The 19799-nt window shown below is 65.8% G+C and overlaps 3 protein-coding genes across 9 annotated transcripts in view; all 3 read left to right on the top strand.

The window, feature by feature from the left end:
- Positions 1-3546, top strand: part of ENTPD2 (ectonucleoside triphosphate diphosphohydrolase 2) — a 5411-nt gene extending 1865 nt beyond the window's left edge. Inside the window, exons 3-9 of one of the 5 annotated variants that reach the window (XM_035015391.1) lie at positions 342-492; positions 654-813; positions 893-1120; positions 1557-1811; positions 1894-2013; positions 2763-2897; positions 2981-3546. In XM_035015391.1, coding sequence (XP_034871282.1) covers positions 342-492; positions 654-813; positions 893-1120; positions 1557-1811; positions 1894-2013; positions 2763-2897; positions 2981-3184 — 1253 coding nt within the window. In that variant the 3' untranslated portion in view covers positions 3185-3546. Of the gene's footprint in view, positions 1-341; positions 493-653; positions 814-892; positions 1176-1556; positions 1812-1893; positions 2014-2762; positions 2898-2980 lie in introns of all 5 variants that reach the window. The other 4 variants (XM_035015392.1, XM_035015393.1, XM_035015394.1 and 1 more) reach the window with 4 other exon arrangements.
- Positions 3547-4779: 1233 nt separating this feature from the next.
- NPDC1 (neural proliferation, differentiation and control 1) lies at positions 4780-10983 on the top strand. 2 transcript variants are annotated; one of them, XM_035015401.1, is made up of 9 exons: positions 4780-5404; positions 8105-8251; positions 9338-9475; positions 9567-9737; positions 9823-9889; positions 9966-10050; positions 10126-10205; positions 10364-10460; positions 10581-10983. In XM_035015401.1, the coding sequence occupies exons 1-9, from the start codon at positions 5293-5295 to the stop codon at positions 10647-10649; spliced, it is 966 nt and encodes a 321-aa protein (XP_034871292.1). In that variant the 5' UTR covers positions 4780-5292; the 3' UTR covers positions 10650-10983. The 2 variants fall into 2 exon arrangements, with proteins under 2 accessions (XP_034871292.1, XP_034871291.1); XM_035015400.1 differs by having other exon boundaries at positions 5103-5404; positions 9564-9737.
- A 2237-nt stretch (positions 10984-13220) lies between these two features.
- On the top strand, positions 13221-18006 carry FUT7 (fucosyltransferase 7). 2 transcript variants are annotated; one of them, XM_035015397.1, is made up of 4 exons: positions 13221-13999; positions 15006-15534; positions 16159-16303; positions 16401-18006. In XM_035015397.1, exons 3-4 carry the CDS (start codon positions 16291-16293, stop codon positions 17414-17416), a joined length of 1029 nt encoding a protein of 342 aa, XP_034871288.1. In that variant the 5' UTR covers positions 13221-13999; positions 15006-15534; positions 16159-16290; the 3' UTR covers positions 17417-18006. The 2 variants fall into 2 exon arrangements, with proteins under 2 accessions (XP_034871288.1, XP_034871289.1); XM_035015398.1 differs by lacking the exon at positions 15006-15534 and having other exon boundaries at positions 16219-16303.
- Positions 18007-19799: the final 1793 nt, after the last annotated feature.

A 19799-nucleotide genomic window follows, 5' to 3' on the forward strand; every position in this document is an offset into this window, starting at 1 on the left:
CAGTTCATTCTGGAGAGTAAGCCCCAGGTGGTGACCGGGAGGTTGGGCCTTGCCTGGTCCAAGACTGGTACACCCGGGCAAGCCCCTGAGGAGGCAAGGCCAGACTGACAATGCCTAGTGCTTTATCCTGGCACCTGTGGGCACACCCCTGGGCAGGCAGCAGCCTGAGAGACTGGGTGGCCCCCAGGCAGGTGGGCCCCTTTGCCTCTGAGGGCTGGAGCTGGGAAGGTGTGTCTAAGCTGCCACCTGGTTTGAGAGCCCAAGGTCCCCAATCCTGCTGGCCCATGGCTCACCTAGGGGCTGCCTGTCAGGCTTGGGCCCATTTGCCTGTCTCCCTCTAGGAGGGGGCATCTCCAGCTATGCAGACAGCCCTTCCAGGGCTGGCCAGAGTCTTGTTGAATGCTTGGACCAGGCACTTCAGGAGGTGCCCGAAGAGAGACACGTGAGCACACCCCTCTACCTGGGAGCCACAGCAGGCATGCGCCTGCTCAAGTGAGTGTGCCCGCCCCCTGACCATCATCTCCACAACAGCCTCAGCACAGGGTAGCCCCCGCACACCCTCAGCCGCGGCCCCGGGCAGACACGGTGCACCCCAGCCGCAGGATCTTGGCTACCTGGGGAGGATGCCCCTCAGAGTCCTCCCTGTGTTACAGCCTGACCAGTCCAGAGGCCTCGGCCAATGTGCTTGCGGCTGTGACCCAGACGCTGACCCAGTATCCCTTTGATTTCCGTGGTGCCCACATCCTCTCGGGCCAGGACGAGGGGGTGTTTGGTTGGGTGACCACCAACTACCTGCTGGAGAACTTCATCAAGGTGGGCCTGATGGCCAGCCCAGTGAGCCAGGGGGCGTGGGACCCACCCACTGGCTGACCCCAACCTCCACTCCCCACAGTACGGCTGGGTGGGCCGGTGGTTCCGGCCAAGGAAGGGGACGCTGGGGGCCATGGACCTGGGGGGTGCCTCCACTCAGATCACCTTCGAGATGGCCAGCCCAGCTGAGGATCCAGCCAGTGAGGTCCACCTTCGGCTCTACGGCCAGCACTACCGGGTCTACACGCACAGCTTCCTCTGCTATGGCCGTGACCAGGTCCTCCGGAGGCTGCTGGCTGGTGCGCTGCAGGTGCCCCACCACCCCGGCCCACCTGCACTACTGTGCCCTCCTGGAAGGAGGGGGGGTGAGAAGAGATGGGAGCCAAGGGTCCAGGGCAGAGCCTGGACTGAGGGGGGCTGCTCTGGGCAGCAGAAGCCCAAGCTGGGCTTTAATCAGCCGGCAGGACAGATGCGAGGGATCTCTCATGCGCAAAAGCCAGGTGGTCTGGGTGGGTCTGGTGAGTGCCTGGCTGGGTCTCCAAAGGCCTGGAGTGCCTGGCCAGGGGGGTGGGTTTTGTCCAGCAGACAGTGGGGAGCCATGGATTGCTCTTGAGCACAGAAGCGACGTTGCCCGAGCGGGACTTACGGGAGATTCATCAGGCAGGCCTCTGAAGGCCCCGGGCTGGGGGCGGTGGGCAGTGCCTGGCGTAGGGGTGATGCGTGTTGCACCCTTGCACTCCCCCCAGACCCATGGCTTCCACCCTTGCTGGCCAAGGGGCTATTCCACCCACGTGCTGCTTCAGGACGTGTATGAGTCTCCATGCACTGCGGCCCAGCGGCCCCAGGCCTTCAACAACAGCACCAGGGTCAGCTTGTCCGGGACTAGCGACCCTGCCCTCTGCCGTGGCCTCATCATGGGACTCTTCAATTTCTCCTCCTGCCGCTTCTCCCGATGTTCCTTCAGTGGCATCTTCCAGCCCCCTGTGGCTGGGAACTTCATCGTGAGTCCAGGGGATGGGGGTGGGGGCCAGTGCCCTGTAGCCTGTGGGGTGTGCTCTTGGTATGACTGTACCCCCCTTGCAGGCCTTCTCTGCCTTCTTCTACACCATGGACTTCCTGCGGACGGTGATGGGGCTGCCTGTGGCAACCTGGCCGCAGCTGGAGGCAGCGGTGGTCACGGTCTGCAACCAGACATGGAGTGAGGTGAGGCCTCCTCCCCGCTCCCCCAGGGCTGCGCAAGAGGGCCCAGCCAGCCAGCATCAGGCCCCCCTGACCAAGATCTGGAGGACAGAGGGAACAGCAGGGCACATGCAGTGAAGTGGGGTGGGGAACAGTTGTAGCAGGTAGGACTGGCAGAGCTTAGGGGTAGGGGAGCCAGGCTTCGAAGACATCTTCCAGGTTTCTGGCTTCTGCCACTCGTCAGACACGTGCCAAGTAAAGGCAGTGGTGTTTTCATAGGTGGAGCGTGGGGTGCCTGCCAAACCTCGGGAGAAACACAGTGTCTCTAGGCTCTGGTGGTGACAGAGGCCCCACCCTGTCTTCTCTGTGTCTAAGTCTCAGGCAGACATGGCCGGCGGGGGTGGGGGGAGAATGGGGGGCAAAAGGCTAGCCCAAGGTCCATGCTGAAGGCCTGGTGCCTCTCCTGGGCCCCTGACCTCGCACTAAGGTTGCTGCCAGCCTGCTGCTCCCTGGGTGGCCGTCCCTGCTGGCCCCTCGAGGTCCACCTCCAAAGCAGGGGTGGCCCACTGCCATCCGGAAGTCACACTGTTGGTCCTGGAGGGAACCGTCCTGCCTGGGGGCGGTGGCCCCTTTGGCCGTGACGCGTCTCCGGCCCCTCACTGCCCGTGGGTGTGTGTTGGGGTGGGGGGTACAGCACGCCGCCGGCCACCGCTCCTCGCGGGCCAAGACCTCCAGGTGGCCGCCGGCCCAGCAGTCTCTCCTGTGCGTCGCAGCTACAGGCTCGGGCCCCGGGCGAGCGGGCCCGCCTGCCCGACCACTGCGCGGGGGCCATGTTCGTGCAGCAGCTGCTGAGCCGCGGCTACGGCTTCCACGAGCGCGCCTTCGGAGCGGTGACCTTCCAGAAGAAGGTGGGAGCCGGCGGTCCGGGGGCGCGGAGGGGCGGGGCCTCCCCGGCTGCGCGGGGGGCTGAGGCCGAGCCCCTCGCCCGCAGGCCGGGGACGCCGCGGTCGGCTGGGCGCTCGGCTACATGCTCAACCTGACCAACCTGATCCCCGCCGAGCCGCCGGCGCTGCGCAAGGGCACAGACTTCGGCGCCTGGGTCGTCCTTGTCCTGCTCTTCGCCGCCATGCTTCTGGCCGCGTTCGTCCTGCTGCTGCGCCAGGCGCGCTCGGCCGACTCGTCGGGCGCCATCTAGGGGCGAGCTGGGGACCGCGGCCCGCGTCGCGTCTCCCACGCCCACCGCCCCCACCCCACCGCTGCCCCGACCGAGGCGCCGACGCCCGCGGGGGGCCGGGCTGCGCGAAGGGAACGAGTCCAGGCCCTGCCTGCCGGCCCCCACATCCTGCAGCCTACAGGGTCTCCCGGCCCTCCTCTTCCTGGGGGTGGGGGATCCAGACACCCCGCAGCCCTCAGCCCGTTCAGGGCTGGCTGTGTAGGGAGTGCAGTTAGGGCCCTCGGAGCACCCCCGCCCTCCGGGGTCTGGGTCTGTATGAGCGGGAGGGCCAGCGCCCACAGCGCCTACTTGTAAACATTTTGTAATACAAACTTCTTTCTAGAGCACTGGAGAGAGTGTTCATAGGGTGGGGCCTCCTTGCAGCTGTGTTGGCCAGGAAGACCCACTGGAGTCCCAAGGCTGGCCCCAGGCTCTTCCTACTGCCTTCCTCCCTGGGCACAGACACAGAGCGGCGAAGATCCTGCTCCCCTGCTCCAGGGCGGGCCTGGAGTAGCTGTGGGAGGGCGGCCCAAGAGAAAGTCCCCGAGCCCCCTGAGTCTTATCTGGCCAGCGGGGCCCCTGCAGCACCTCCAGATCTGCGACCGTGACCCAAGCAAGACTGGAGGCTGGGCCCTGGCCTAGAACTGGCCTGGGGGTGAGGGTGGGGAGCGTGGAGGTGGTAGAAAGGGGAGGTAGTGGGCAAGGCAGCCGCCTAGAGCACTCAGTGCCGGAAGGGACTGGGGGCCCCGGGCGGGGGGGAACTCTTGACGGGAAGTGGTGCTGGGGGCGAGTTGAGATGAGGGCCAGGAGGGTGCAGGGCCCCAGTGCTCAGAGAGAAGCACCTGGTGAGGAGCCTGGCTATAGAGCCCAGGTGCCGTCACATTGGGACACAGCTCCCCTCCTGCCTGGGTGCCCTCTTCCGCATCCCCAGGAGGTTCCAACCTTGCCACGGGGTGGGGTAGGGTAGAGAGCTGGTGGGCGCCCCCACCTGCTGCTCCTGCAGCCTCGGCCTGTAAGCACGGTTTTGTTCAGCGTGGGAAGGCATGGTTTGGGCTGTGTCTCCCTGCCCCCCAACCTTTCTAGAAAGTGAGCGCAGACACTGTTTCTGTCTGGTCAGTGGCCTGAGGGGAGAACGGCGGTCCTGCTCGCGCACCCCCAGCTTCTGCAGGGTTTCGGGGTTTCGAGCCATTCACAACCCTGGGGGCAGCCAGCCCTCTCTTTGGAGTTCTGAGGCACAGAGGGCTGAGGGGAAGCATGGGGGTGCTCACCCTTGTTCTCTCAGTGAGGTGAGTCAGAGGGAGGTTTCCCAGGTGGGATGGGTGGGCGTGCTCTCTGGGGGCAACAGGTGCAGAGGGAGGGGGTGCATCCATAGCTGCTTGTTGTCCTGAGGCCTCAGGGACCTAGGGACCGTGGACAGCTCCCAGCTGTCCCTCATCAGCCGCTCCAGGTCACTCTTGCCCCCTGGTGGCCTCACTGAGAGCAGCCGCCCCATTCCAACCATAGCGGTCACCAGCACCTGCCTCCTGGGCGTGTGCTTGCTTTTATCATGGGTCTCCGAGGGCCCAGGTGCGTCTTTGGACGCACCTTTTCCTCCGTGTGCGCCTGGTGTCCCGGAGTTCCTGGGGCTCGCGCCTCCAGGCCCCAGGCAGGCCCCCTGCTCCAGCGGGGTGGAGGTTGGGGGTTGGGTGGGATCCCGAGGGAAAAGTGTATCCCGGGGAAGCCCACCCCAGGCCGAGCCGTGTACGTAGAGAACAGAGAAGGTCCCCGGCAGCAGAGGCCACAGGAGTCGAGGCCCCCCGAGGCCTGGAGCGAGGAGGTGGAATCAGGACCCGAGGAGGGGGAGGGGGCGCAACCTGGAGGCGCCGTCCCGCCCCCTCAGGTGGAGCGCGCAGGCGCACTCCCCTAGAGCCGCTCGCCGCCGCGCCTCGATCCCGGATCCTCTGCCGCAGCGTCAGCGCCGCCGCCGCCTCCTTTCCTCCTCCGCCTCCGCGCCCCCCTCCTCCGCCGCCGCCTCCCCGACGCGGCGCCCGCAGGCCGCGCCGAGCCCCGGGCCGCGCGGTGCCATGCTGCCCCGGCGGCGGCGCTGAAGGATGGCGACACCCGTCCCTCCGCCCTCCCCGCGACACCTGCGGCTGCTGCGGCTGCTGCTCTCCGGCCTCGTCCTCGGCGCGGCCCTGCGCGGTGCCTCCGCCGGCCGCCCGGGTGAGCGAGTGCGGCCAGCGCAGGCCGCGGGGCGCCCCGGGGCCCGGGATCGCGCGGCGGCGCGGCGCCGTCACCCTCCCCGCCGCCGCCGCCCTCGCCCTCGCCCTCGCCCGGGCCGCAGGCCCCGCCTCGCCCGGGATCGGGTAAACAGGCCCGGCCCGGAGGGCGCGGCGCCCCGGCCACCGGAGGGCTCTGCCCGATGGGGCTGCTCCTGGGTTCCTGGAGGCGAACCTGAAGTTCACGCGCGTCTTGTCTTTGTCTCTGGATCCGTGGGCTTGCTGCGTGTCTGTGTCTGCGTCTGAGGATCTGAGGAGGGTTCTCTCCGGGTGCGCCCGCCGCTGGGAATCTGTCCTGTGCGCGTCTCTGTGTGTGCGCTTCTTGGGCTCCGCGGGTGCGGGCCTGGCGCCGGGTGCCTGCCGGCCATGCTGCTCGTGTCTGTCCTGGGGTCGGGGTCGCAGTGCTGGTCTGCCTGTCCCCATGCCTCGGGTGGTGTTGGGCACGAACCTTGCTTTGCTGCTGTGGGGGAGTCTGAATTGTCCCAGGCTTAGGGGCTTGTTGCGGCTTCAGTGGAGGCAGGAGGCGCTGCCCTCGAGGGCCCTCTTATGCGCCAGGGGCAGAGCTTGAGGAGCCCAGGGTCCTGGGAGAACCGCCCTGCTTCCCAGTTGGGCACCGAAGCTCCAGGCGCGAAGGTCTGCAGGAACCCAGGATCCAAAACGCACCCCCACCCCAGGGCTGAACTGGGAGACTATGCTCATACAGTCATTCACTTCTGGCAGCAACATAGGAGAGATGCTATTCTTAGCCCATTTTACAGATGAGAAAACTGAGGTACAAAGAAGTTAAGTGACTGGTACGTGGCACAGCTGGGATGCCAACCTGGGCCTTGTGGTTCTGTGTGTGTGGCCTCAAGAGGCCACACCAGGGCAGACTTCCTCCTGGACACAGCGCCCCTGGACAGGAGGCTGGAGCATGGCTGACCCAGGAAAATGGAGACTGCCTGCAGAGAACCTGGCTCTGAGACATGCAGGGTGGGGCCTCCTGAGGACATGGAGAGTAACCTCTGTGCTGAGTCCCTGGGGTGGACAGGTGCCATCCCCGCTGCTCATTAGCATTATGAACTCTCCCAGATGCCGGGTGTGGTGCCAGCCACTCTCCAGCTGCCACTGTGCCTGGGATCTCTTCCTGTGCCCCGAGGCTGGAGTGCACCCCAGGATTAGCCAGGCATCCGCCCTGTCTTTCTAGGCTGGGGACTGGGAGTGTAGGGAGGCCTCTGGCACCCAGACCCTGGGACCAACTTGGTGCTTCAGACCTCTACCCTTGGCCTGCGCACTCTGGGTTCTCAGCACCCGAAGCAGGGACTGCCTGACTCCCCAGGTACCCCAGCTGGTGGTTGGGGTCCAGACTGATGTGCTGGCCCAGGCTTAACATTTAACTAGCCCACGCCCCAGGCCAGCTCTCTGATACCGGTGCCTGTTGGCCCAGGTAGTACAGAATGGGGGTCCCCTGGATGGGAGTCGGCCCGCCTGCTGCAAGGGCTGCTGGACCTTCCTGCCTACAGATAGGAGGCTGGGAGTATCAGGTTACCAAGGGAACCAAGTCAGGCCAGTCAAGGTCTGGAGAAGGACAGAGCCAGCACTCCCTGATCCCCCACGTACCTCAGGCCCCAGTGGCCCTCCTGCAGTGTAGGGTGGGGGCTAGGTGGAGAGGAATAGTCCTGGTGCTCCAGAGACACCCCATCCCAGCCTCCCCAACCAGGATCGACAGTCCTGCTGGGTATCTTCCTGGGTCCTCTGGCCCTGCTGCCCTGTAACTGGGGCCAGTGTCCTGGGCTTGAGAGCATTCCCTAGTTTTGAGGCAACTCACCTTCTGTATCCCATAGAGGGCTACTGCTTTCCATCCCCCAGCATCAGGATGGGACCCATTGGCCATCTATACAGGACACCAGAGTTTGGGCCCAAAGTCAGGGACTAGGCCTGGCCCAAAGTCCCAGGGACTCCCCAGTCCCTGGCAGCGTGACTGCGGGAGTGACCCTGGCCTGGCTTTTGTATCTCAAGCAAGTGAGACTTGCTGACCCCATTCTAGGACTCCCCAGCTCAGCAGCTTCTCTGTGCTCTGGAGACAAGCCAGAGATCAGACACAGGGGGGAGGGACTGTCTTCCCTTGTTCTGTGCCATCTTCTAGCTCTGCTGTAGGGCTGTGGGATGACAGGATGGGACTCGCAGGGCAGCGCTGAGGTGGTGGGAGAGGTGGGTGGCCAGCATCTTATGCTGCCCCCGAGGCAGAGAGAGACCTGGGCCCCACCTTCTGGGGCTTCCAGCCTGGATGGAGGGTCCAGGGCTTGCTCGGGGCCTGTTGAGACAGGAGGCAGGACCTACAGGGCTGCACAGCCCTGGCCAGGAGAGCTGGTGCTGCCCAGACAGTGAGGGACAGCTTCCGCACAGGGCTGGCTCAGGCCTGGAAAGTGGACTCTGGGGAGTGGGTGGGGCAGGGGATTTCCGATAAGTGTTGGGACAGCTTGTCTTCCTGGTCCTGATCTGTGGCTGTTGGGAGGAAGGGCCTGCCCAGAACAATGGCCGGAGCCAGGCCAGACTGGGTCAGCTCTGTGGGGGAGGGGTGGCCAGGGCAGTGACCGTACCGCCTCTGTGCCGGGGCTGGGCCGAGCTGGGCGGTGATCGGCTCTGCCTTCTGCTTCCTTCCTAGATGCAGCTGCCTGTCCTGGGAGCCTAGATTGCGCCCTGAAGAGGCGGGCGCGGTGCCCCCCAGGCGCGCATGTCTGTGGGCCCTGCCTTCAGCCCTTCCAGGAAGACCAGCAAGGGCTCTGTGTGCCCAGGACGCGCCGGCCTATGGGTACGGGAGAGAAGAATGTGCTTCCCCCCCTCCCCTGCCCTGATATTTTTGCCACTCAGCCTCAGCTCCTGGGTCCGCTGAGCTTCACTGGTGTGCCAGAGACTTTTATGTCTCCGAGTGGCCTGGTGATCTTTCCAGATAGCACCAGCCCAGAGCCTGGCAGCGGGCTGAGGTGTGGGGCAGTTAGCCCCTACCAGGGCAAGGGGTGTCCAGTGTGAAATGCTGGGGTGATCCCAGGAGAGAAGGAGTCAGAGTTCCCATCCCCTGCCCCCTGCCCCGGGCTGCCTGGGCCCCTGCCCCGTGTGCCCTCTTTCTCCATGGCTCACTCATCCTGTGCAATCCGTGTGACTCACCCGGCGATCTGAGCCCAGAATGTCTGGACAGCCAGCCAGATGTTGAACGGCCTCAGGTGTGATGGGGCATTACAGAGGGATGCTGGGGGTGCTGACGTCTGCTGGGGCAGGAGGACCTTCCTGGAGGAGAAACACATTCCTGGCAGTGAGGGGGGCAGCGGAAGGAGATGTACAGGCCTGCTTTAGAAGGTGGCAGGTGCTCTGCTCTTTCCCTGCTGTATGGAGTGTCTACTTGGAGCCTCTGTCTGGACTGTGGGGCCCGTGGCAGGGACAAGGAGGGGGGCCCAGCCACCAGCCCTGTCCCAACAGCTGCCCTCAGTTCCTACTGATTAACTGGTGGGGGTGGGGGGGAAAGAATGGGGCCTCTCCCCTCTTCTTAAGGAGTCACTGCCTGTCTTGGTAGAAAAGGGGTGAGTGATGCTTGGGTAACAGGTAGGGTGAGGGGCACCCCTTCCCTTCTCCTCCTGGCCTTTGCGCATTCCCCTGACACCTCCACTCCCTTGCTCCCGCCCCCACTTTCCTGGGAAAGCTGCTGCTCACGGGGACTGCCTTCAGCCGTCACCCAGGCAACTCAGGATGGCCTGGGACTGCAGGCCTGGAGGGAGAAGGAGGCCTGGGCCGGGGGGATCTGGCTCCTGGATGGGCCTCACCTCCTCTGGAGGGCCACCTGCAGCTGGTGTTGCCAGGGCGGGGCTGGGGGCCTCCCCACCTGATGGCCCCTCATCCTCTCCAGGGGAGAGCCTGCCCAGGCCCCGACTGGAAGATGAGATTGACCTGCTGGCCCAGGAGCTGGCCCGGCAGGAACCACCACGGCACTCCCCGCTCAGTGCCCAGCCCCAGCCTGGAGCCCGACAGCGGCAGCTGGAGCCGGGTGAGACCCAGCCCATTCCCCCGGGGCCTCCCTACCACTTTTGACCCCCGAGCTGGTCCTAGTGTTCTAACCTGCTTTCTCTCTGCAGCAGCCACCCTGGGGCTCTCAGAGCGCCGCCAGGGCCCCAAGCTGGGGCCCCCCTCCACTCGGGGGGCCCCTGCGCCCACGCCCCACACCTCCTTGGGCTCCCCCGTGTCGTCTCTGCCAGTGCACGTGGCGCCCTTGGAGCCCCGGGGCGGGCGCGGTGACGGACTCGCCCTCGGTAGGTGTGCAGGCCTGTCGGTCTCGGTGGGCAGGAGGCAGGGTCCCTCCCCGAAGGCCGCCCTCACCGCACCCCCTCCCCGCAGTGCTCGTCGTGGCGTGCTCCGTAGCCGGCGCGGCCGCCCTCGCCGTGGCGGCTCTCTGCTGGTGCAGGTGAGCGCGGGGCGGGCCAGGCGGACGGGGGACGGCGGGCGGCGACCCCGCGGGTCTCAGGCTCCCCTCCCCGCAGGCTGCAGCGAGACGCCCGCCTGACCCAGAAGGCCGACTACGCGGCCCCGCAGGCGCCCGGCTCCCCCGCAACGCCCGGGATCTCGGTGCGTGGCCCCGCCCCGGCCCCGCCCCCCCGCCCCCGCCTCCGCGGCCTGACCCCCCGCGCTCTCCCCGCGCAGCCCGGCGACCAGAGGCTAGCTCACAGCGCCGAGATGTACCACTACCAGCACCAGAGACAGCAGATGCGGTGCCTGGAGCGGTGAGAGGCCCCCACCCAGCCCGCCCACTGCCCCGCTGGCCGCCGCGCCCCGTGCTCGGCCGCCCACCCACCGCCCCGGGCTCTGGGCCGAGGTGCGCCGGGCGGGCCACTGGCACTGGAGGGTGTGGGAGGACCTAGCGATCCCGCCCCCTACTCAGGCATAAAGAGCCGCCCAAGGAGCTGGAGTCCTTGTCCTCGGACGAGGAGAACGAAGACGGTGATTTCACGGTGTACGAGTGCCCGGGCCTGGCCCCGGTGAGTCCTGCGGCAGGAGCCCTAGGCCGGGCGGCGGGGAGGGGGCGGCGGTGGGGGCGGGCGGGGTGGGGACTCCCCCGTGCGCCCCCACCGCCGCCGGCCTGACCCCGGCCTTCACAGACCGGAGAGATGGAGGTCCGGAACCCGCTGTTCGACCACTCCTCGCTGTCCGCGCCCTTGCCGCAGTGACCTGAAGGCCGCCGCTCCCTTCTCCCCGACTGCATGGCCCACGGGGGGCGCGGGGGGGGGGCGGGGGGGCGGGGCAGGGCTCAGCGTTTCCCATTAAAGAGACCGTGTTCTGACAGTGGGTGTGCTTGTGGCTGGGCCAGGGCACGAGGGTGGGGGTGGGGGCGGGAACCCCTTATTGAGGAGACTCAACCCCCTTTTGCCAGGGACCTTCTCTTTCTTCTTGCACCTGTCCTCTTGAGTCTGAACCCCCAAATGGGGGGATAGGGAGAGCCCTGAGACCAGGCGTGGATGAGGAATCCTGGAAACAAAACCAATTAAAGTACATTTCAAACCAGTCATCTGGGTGTACTGGAGACTGACCTCCATCCCACCACTTGGGGCCACGGTGGATGGACCCTGCAGCGGAGGCCTGGGGCTTCCTCCTACACTCCCAGAGATGGTGGGCGTGGGGTGCATGTCTGGGCCCCCCACCCCCGCTCCCGCTCTGAAAGGCCTTCTCATCCTCTGCTGGGGAAGAGAGCCTTTATTTTTCTACCAACACAAGAGCACCCCTACTCTTTTCCTCCCGTAAGCCTCACCCCTACTGAAACTTCTGTCTCAAGGAGGGGAGGGGAGCAGTGAAGTATAGGGCCAGGCTGGTCTGGAGTTGGTACCACTCCCCAAAAGCTCCCACTCCATGTATGCTGAAAAGAGCAGGGGTGTGAGGGCAGTGGGTACCCAACATCCATTTGTGCTCCTGTTCACCTGGGCCGGAAGGCGGGGAAGAACAGGATGCAGGCCCTGAGTGTGGGTTTGTGATGGGAACCACAGAGGCCCCTGGGCCCCTGCAGCCTATGTGGGGCAGAGGGATCTGAGGGACGCAGACTCCACACAGGCTTGTAGACCAGGGTGGGCTGGGCGAGGAGAGGGCAGCAGGGACCCTGAATGTCAGGAGCTGTGTCGCGGCTCACCCCGGCCACTGACCAGGAGCAGAGAGGCCGGTGGAAGAGAAGATTGACCTTCAGAGCAGGGAGCTGCCCTGTGTGGTCACCGGTGCAGAGGCTGGGTGGGGAGAGGGGTTTTGGGGGCCCAGGGAGCAGCAGGGCCTGCTGTGGATGGAGTGCAGGGGTGGGACCGGCCTGCCCCACTGAGGCTGGGGAGGGGAAAGGGTCAGATGCAGAAGCCCCTTGGTGGTTCTTGGGGGGTGGGGGTCCAGAGAATACTGAACTTCGGGTCCCTGGATAGATGGGGGCAGCCCTGAGAGGAGAAAACAAGGTCCATTTGGGTTCCTGAGGAGAGACCGGTGGGCTGGGCTGGAGGAAATGGGTTTGCCCCTGCTTGGATCGAATGGCTTGTCCTACAACAGTCCATCTCTAGGGCCAGGGCCCATCCAGACTGGGAAGTCCCTCTCCTCCACCCTGACTTGGGCTGGCCCTCAGCTGGGAGCCTCAGTTTCCCTTCTGTGCACTGGTGTGGGGGATGGCAGGAGTCATGGGAGCTGGGAACCTGTGCAAAGTGAGGGCAGGCTGGTGAGGATCACCTGTCCACTGTCATTTAATCTGTGCCAGAAGGGAAGGTAGCCATGGAGGAAATGGGGCATGGAGCAGTCCCAGCCTCACTCAAGAAGGCCCAGGCAGTCTAGCTTGCCGGCTGGCGCCCACATAGAGGTTCCCCTTGATATCTTGGGTCAGGCCCGGCATCAAGACGCTTGTGTTTTGCACTTCCCGTGGGCCTGACCTGGGCAGAGAGCGGGCACCCGGTCTTTTCTAGCTCCTCAGAGGTTCGCAACCTGTCCCCGGGGCCCTTGCTGGCTGCCTAGTCCCTGGGGCCCCAAGCAGGAGGGCCCCCTTCCGGAGCAGCTGCAGTGAGGCAGGATGGGCATGTCTGGGCCAGGAAAGGGAGGGCAGGGGCTGGGCTCCTCCAGGCAGTGGGGTCTCCCTCAGCCGGCTTACCTGGCACAGGGCCCTAAGCAGCTCAGCAGCCCACTCCCCACCTGCTTCCTTTGGCTTCCATCGGCCTCAGGCTGGCTCAGACAGAGCCAGTCCCTGCTTTTCTCTAAACTTCTACAACCACACTTTCTCCCATAGGCCCAGAGTGCTGTGGGCTGCCCTGAGGCAGGGGCCTAGGGTCCAGGGAAGCCCTATCTCCACAGGGACCCCTGGAGACCCCAATCCTGGGCAAGGGGCCCATTACCTTTCTCCGCACCATCTGTAGCCTCAGAGCCCCCTGCTGCTGTTCCCGCCCCCGTCCCAAGGGCCCCGGCCCAAGAGCAACCTTCTTGGTACAAGAAGCTGATCTTGTCTCTGCCCTCGGAGCCCACCCATGCTTCAGCCCCTTAGCCAGCCTTCCCCGGCTTGGCATCCTGTCCGAGCATAGATGACAAAGGGTGACATTCCCACAGCCCAGCATAGACCCTGAGGGGACACTCCTCTGTTTGGAGTTGGCGAGACCCTGGGGGTCAGACCACGCTGGGCACAGAATGTGGGGTGCTGTGGGCCCTTAGCCACGACCCTACGAGGTGGGAACCTTTCCATCTGCAGACTCGAGGAAGCGGTGCTCTCCTCCTGCAGGTCAGACGCACTTCCCCGTCAGCCTGGGTCGCTGGCTGGGCTGGTCCTGGATTCCCAGTCCCCCAGCGACACCCCTACACCAGGCGTGCCGCCCACCAGAGCACGTGGCGTGCAGAACGGAAAGAGCCAAGCCAAACTCAGGTTCAGGGCACAGACCTCCTGCGGCCGTTCACTTCCGGATAAGGACGTGAACGTGCCCCCCGGCCCGGGCAGGAAGGGAAGGGGCGGGAGAGCGGGCGCTGCACGGCTGGCAGGCACCAGTGCCCCTGCTGCTCCAGGCCGCCGCCCGTCCCGCCACCGGCTGCAGCTGGCTCCCCGCACAGCCCTCGCGCTATACCCCTAACCTGGGAGTTCATGGGCCACTGCGCTCCCTGCACCCACCTTCCCAAGGCGTTCCCGGAACCCCGGGCTCCTCTCGTCCCTGACAGCCAAGTGTGCGCGGGCTCCCCCTGCAGGAGCCACATGGCTTTGGAGCTCAGCCTCCAGGGGGCCTGCTGGGCGCACCTATGGACTCTGCCTCGCTCGAGCTCACGCTTGGGGCGGGTGGGCAGCTAGGCTCTGGCCCTCCCTCCCTGAGGCACCTCCAGGCTGGGGCTAAGGCCAGGTGGCCCTAGGTGCTGTTGTCTGCAAGTGGGAGGCGGTCAGCAGGCCAGTGGCCTGGCCTCCATCTGGTTTGAGGCTCCTTCCGCAGGTGCCCCCCAGGAGGCTGGCCCTGCAGCAGCCTGGAGGGCTTGGCTGCGCTCCTGATTCCGAGATGCTCACAGGCTATGGAGCTGGGCCTGGGTGCCCACCTGCGTCCCAGTGAGTCACAAGGCCTGGGGTGAGATGGAAGGTTGAGGCCCCCTCTTTCCCTTTGACTCATGCTGTCTCACCTTCTTTGCTTTCCTCTGAGAGCCTCTCACTCTGACCTGTTTCTGGGCCAAATCTCGGGGCCCCATTTCCCAGCCAGCACGTTCCCACGACAGGGCCCCTGTGGTTGCCAACCCAAGCTGGCAGGCGTTTGACCGGGGGGGGGGGGGGGGGCAGCAGAGCCAGGGCAGAGGAGGGGGAGGCTCCTTCGAATCCACCCAGGAAGGGACCAGTCTGTGGGTATGGGTGAGGCCTGTGGCAGGGGCCCCGGCCAGCCTGGCCGTGCAAACAGGAAGGGCAGGGGCGCTGGCAGCCAGAAACGGGATCAGCTCCTTCCCGCACACTTCACCACCTGCTGGGTGCCCGCCCCACGGAGAGGTGGGCTGAAGTAAGGCCGGAAGCCAGGGCGTGGCTCCTCTGCGGTCCCCCTGCCAGAGAAGAGATGCCAGGGTGGGGCCAAAGGCCCAGTGCCACCGTGGTCACCTCCCTAGTCTTCGGGCCGCTGAAAGGGCGAGGGCTGGCCACAGCCGCTGGCTCTGGTCAGGCCCTGGTGCCCCCCAGCTGGGAGTCAGGCCTGGCGGCTGCATCCACAACACACCACCAGACGGTTTCCGCCAGATCCTATGGCCTCTCTTCCCTCCTTGGATATTACGCAAAGCTCCCCGGCACAGCTCGGAGGTTTTGCAGGGGCTGGGGAGCCTCAGAGATGCCCCACTCCTCCTCTCCTGCCCTGGCCCCTGTCTCCTTGGGGGTGCAATGCCAGCCCCCTGGCTCCACCAGGATGTCAGTCTGGTCCTCACTGAGGGGCAGGAGCTGGGGGAGGCCAGCAGCCCCAGGCGCCCAAGGGTGAAGCAGGAGGGGGACCACAGGGTGGTGGAAGGCCCTAAGGATGGCGAGGGGCAGGTGACCCAGGCCGTGGTTCCTGTTTGCTCCTCCTTCCACAACCTCCATCCCCCAGACTTCAAGAACGTGAGTGGCCTGAGGCCTCCAGATGCTGAGTGTGAGAGCCAGTCCTTGCCCTGCCACCTCCAGGACCAAGAAGGGTCCAGCCTGGGGGAAGGAAGCTGACGGGGCACCAGCTCGGCTGAGTGGGGAGCAGGCCAGAGCTCAGGGAAGTCTGATCATGCTGACTTACCGTATCTGCAGCTCAGAGGAACTGGAACAGAAGGGGAAGGAACTTGACCTCCAGGCCTGGGCCCCCAGGGCTGGTCAGAGGGGAGGGGAGGGGAAAGGAGGAGGCCTCTGGACTTCTGCCTTCTTTTTGCTGGAGCAGGCACCAGCCCCCTACCTGCCAGAGTCAGGGACAAAACGACTCCTTCCCTTTCCACTCTGGAAAGCCCCCTCTGTCCCCACCCCCACCGTGGGCCTGGAGGAGGAGGCCTGGAGTCCCTGAGGGCAGGCCCCTGCCCACATCCCCGCTCCTCAGGAGCAGCAGCTCTTCCCAGGCCGGCCAGGACCCTGGGACTTCTGTGGACACGTGTCCTCGGGTGAGGAAAGAAGCACAGTGGGCCCTGCAGCCCACCCTGGGACTGGCACTCCTGGGACCCCGGGACCGAGACCCCTCCGCTGGGGACTTGGGTTCTAGGACATGGCAGGGGTGAGGTGGCGGGGGGGGGGTAGCCCACTTAGGAGGCAAGGGAGAAACCTCAGCCTCCTGGCGGAGAGCTGAGCACAGCACATCTGCAGCCTGAGGGCCTGGGAGCGGCACGAGCAGGCGTTGAGCAGGGGAAGTGGGTGATGCCACCACAGGAGGGGAACTGCTGGCCTGGGGCTCCACGCCGCCGCCAGGGGAAGTGCGCCCTGCCTTCCGGGCCTGGTGGCTGGCAGGGACTGGGTCCCTATGTCCAGGGGCAACCTCCACCTGGGACAGCGTGTCCTCGACTTGCCTGCCCAGCTGGTCATCCCCAGGCCTCTCGGAGCCCGGCGGGTGTGGGGGCATGACACTGGGCTGGGGATGGTGCCCCTCCTACCCCCGGCAGCCAGAGGATCAGAGTGGGAGGTGGGGTGAGGATGGTGGTTGATGCCAAAGGTCACCTCCAGGGCGGGAGGGTGGGGGGGCAGGGGCGGGGCAGGGGCAGGAAGATCGCGGGCGGTCTCTCATCTCATCTCAGGCAAATGAAAGGGCAGCGCCTCCAGGTCGGGCTGAGCGTGAGGTTCAGCTGTGATTGCAGGTACCTCTGCCTAGTGGCTGTTGTGATTTGAGATCCTCCGGTGTCCCGGGCGGCTAATTCTGGGCGCTGCGGATGAATAATGCTGGTGAGTGTCTGGTCTTCGGGGAGGGGAGACGCGGGCTGGGAGGATGGGCCCGAGGGCAACCCTGGGAAGACAGCGGCTCTTTCTCTGTCCTGTGTAGGGTGCGGCCCCTCCTGGAGGCTTCGGGCCTTGGGGGCCCTGGCTGGAGCCACCCTGCTTCCCGCCCTGTGGCTCCTGAGGCTACTCGGGGTGGCCCCTGTGCCGGGCCCTGCGCCCCCGCCCACGCTCACCATCCTCATCTGGCACTGGCCCTTCACCGACCAGCCCCCAGAGCTGCCCAGAAACACCTGTATCAGCTACGGGGTGGCCCACTGCCACCTGAGTACCAACCACAGCCTGCTGGCCATCGCGGACGCTGTGGTCTTCCACCACCGTGAGCTGCAGACCCAGCGGGCTCGCCTGCCCCTGGCCCGCCGGCCGCGTGGGCAGCCCTGGGTGTGGGCCTCCATGGAGTCGCCCAGCCACACCCACGGCCTTGGGCGCCTCGGCGGCATCTTTAACTGGGTGCTGAGCTACCGGCGAGACTCCGATATCTTCGTGCCCTACGGCCGTCTGGAGCCTCACGCGGGGCCCGCACCGCCGCTGCCGGCCAAGAAGGGGGTGGCAGCCTGGGTGGTCAGCAACTTCCAGGAGCGGCAGCGGCGCGTGCAGCTGTACCAGCAGCTGGCGCCTCACCTGCAGGTGGATGTGTTCGGCCGTGCTAACAGGAAGCCGCTCTGTGCCAACTGCTTGCTGCCCACCGTGGCCCGGTACCTCTTCTACTTGTCTTTCGAGAACTCGCAGCACCGGGACTACATCACGGAGAAGTTCTGGCGCAACGCGCTGGCAGCCGGGACCGTTCCTGTGGTGCTGGGGCCCCCGAGGGCCACGTACGAGGCCTTTGCACCCGCCGATGCCTTCGTGCACGTGGACGACTTCGGCACAGCCCAAGAGCTGGCCTCTTTCCTGGTTGGCATGAACGAGAGCTGCTACCGACGCTACTTTGCCTGGCGAGACCGGCTCCGTGTGCGGCTGTTTGGGGACTGGAGGGAGCGCTTTTGTGCCATCTGCACTCAGTACCCCCACCTGCCTCGAGGCCAGGTCTACCAGGACCTCAAGGGCTGGTTCCAAGCCTGAGCTCTGGCCAGAGGAGGAGGCAGAGGAGGGTGGCTGGGCGCCGGTGGTGTGGGTGGAAAGCTGGGTGTTGAAATCAAACCACCGGGCATCCGGCCCCCACAGGCCGCCATCAGGTTAGTGCAGAGGCCGGGGTTGGAGACTGGAAAGCAAGGGTTGGGGGGAGTGGGCTGGTCTGGGCAGGCTGCCTGGAGAAGGAGGCTGGTGGGCATTGGAGCAGAGGCATTCGGGGGTGAAGGTGAGAGCGGGGAGTTAGTGGGGGTGCATGTTGCCAGTTGATCAAAGATACAGGCTCCCAAGGACCTCCGAGGACCTCCCTCCCCACCTTGATAAAATCCCAGGGGGATCCTCTGGCCCAGACACGGGCTGGGAGAGGCCAGAGGCAGGGCCCTCCTGCAGTCTGTAGGGGAAAAAACTGGGCCCCCAGACCTCCTCTGTCACCGAGGTCCCTTGGCTTGGGCCGTGCAGGTTCATCACCCAAACCCTCCACCGTGCTGGAGCCAGGCCCTGCGGACACCATGACAAGCAAGCCAGGTTGTTGGCCTTCTTGCAGCCTGCCGTCAGCTCTGGGAGGGGCAGTGGTCAATAAAGAAAGGGAGGACAAGAAGGGCATGCGCTGAGTCTTGGCCTGTCTGCCCTCCCCCTGCCGCTTCATCCCCCTGCCACACAGGCCTCCTTGTCCTGATGGGATCCCGCCGGCTCCTCCTCAAGGCCTCTGGGCTCCCCGTGCTTGAGAGACCCTCCCCCACACCGTGGGACCTGCCATCTTCCTTCGGCCCCTGCTAAATGAACGGCACGGCACCGGGGAGCCTTTCCTGACCCCCAAAAGGCCGAGATGGGTGGAGAGTAGGGGGTGCCGAGGTCTGAAACCTGGCTGGGAACGTCAGAGATGCCTCGTCTTGAAGGCCCTGGGAGGGTGTCTGGCGTGTGGCAGGATCTGCTCCGTGGTGTAGGGCTGGCTCTGCCTGGTGGCTGGTGACCACACGGGCGGCAAGGGGTCCTGAGCATGCTGCTGCAGCCCGGCGAGCCCCTGTGAGAGGTGAAGCTGGTGCTGCAGATCGGAGCCCCAACAGGATGCTCCACAGGGGTAGGGGTCAGGATTTGTCCTTGCCCCAGATGGGGGTGGGCAGCAGGTGGAGGCCGGAAGCTGCCCTCCCCCTTGACCGTGGCTTGTGTGAAAGGCCTGCCAGTGACTTCCTGCCCCGCCCTAGCCCCACGTGCTGACCAGGGAGAAGGATGTGGGATTGTAAAGAAGGAGCAGGGAAGGGACAGGTAGCTGTGGTCCCCCAGGCCTGCGATTCAGTTTAGGGGAGCCCTCTATGTGAACCCCCTATGTGCACGCCCCCCACACTGGACATCACGTGACCTGCCTCTCCCATTGGCAAGTGGGGAGACTGAGGTTGGGGGGGGCCCTCAGAGCCACCCACCAGGGTTCCCTGCCCTCTGCATCCCCCTGCTGGCCACCCGGGGACACTGCAGCCTCCCTCCCCCAGCCACCAAACAGCCTCTGCGGAATTCACTCCACTCCAAATTCCATCTGCAGGGGCCTGACTGGCTCTCGGATGTGGGGAGAGAAATGAGCCACTCACCGAGGGGCAGCCTCAGTCTCCCCGAGCACCCTGTCTACCCCACCTGCAGGGAACCGCTTCCCTGGGCCAGAGCCCGGCCAGGCCCATCCTGCCACTTGGTCACCAAGTGGTTCATTCTCAAGGGACACAGGGAATTCTCACAGCGGTGGGACAGCCCCCCTGCAGGCCCCCTCGCAAGCGCTCACTCCTCCCTTAAGTGGCGTGGGTCAGGAAGCACCTGCTTGGGCCAGAACGTTGATTCTTGAAGACTCGAGGGCAGACACTGCCCGCCCTGCACAGGTGGGATCTCCAGCCAGGACTGAGCTGTCCCCTCCCCACGTGCGGGCGGCTACCCGCTTCCAGCCTGGCAGTGACGCTGGGGACCGGGACCTGGCTCTGACGTCCGGATGAAATTCTTGCCCCCAGCACTTCTGCGCGGGCGGGCGGAGGTCGTGCACCCCCTCAGCATCCACCCAGGGTGCCCTGGGGGCCAGTGACCATCTTGGGGCGCCTCTGCGGGACGATTCCAATGGGGCTTGCTGCGCGCCGGCCACATGCCCCTGGGAGAAGAGCACCCCAGGCGGGGGTGAGTCGGGGGTTTAGATGTGAGCTCTGGGGCACGTCACTTCAACGCCCGGCGAGATGCGGGCGACCGACGCAGCCTCCCGTGGCTGGCCGGGTGGAGCTCCAGGAACGGCCCGGCAGGGCGGCGGGGGTTCCGGACGCAGCTCCGGGCGGCGGGCGCAGCGCGGCGCCTTTAAGCGGGGGCGGCGCGGGCGGGGGGCGGCCGCGAGTGGCTGTCACCGCGGCCGCCGGGG

The sequence above is a fragment of the Mirounga leonina genome, unplaced genomic scaffold, assembly GCF_011800145.1.
Source record: "Mirounga leonina isolate KUSES-001 unplaced genomic scaffold, KU_Mleo_1.0 Mir_170, whole genome shotgun sequence".
In the NCBI taxonomy this organism is placed as follows: Eukaryota; Metazoa; Chordata; class Mammalia; order Carnivora; family Phocidae; genus Mirounga; species Mirounga leonina.

What these genes read in the sequence shown, in the direction of transcription:
- NPDC1 (XM_035015400.1), top strand. Translation starts at nt 5,293, where the DNA reads ATGGCGACACCCGTCCCTCCGCCCTCCCCGCGACACCTGCGGCTGCTG. An exon ending in TGCCTCCGCCGGCCGCCCGG is followed by an intron (nt 5,405 to 8,104) that starts GTGAGCGAGTGC and finishes CTTCCTTCCTAG; the next exon opens with ATGCAGCTGCCTGTCCTGGG. An exon ending in ACAGCGGCAGCTGGAGCCGG is followed by an intron (nt 9,476 to 9,563) that starts GTGAGACCCAGC and finishes TTCTCTCTGCAG; the next exon opens with CAGCCACCCTGGGGCTCTCA.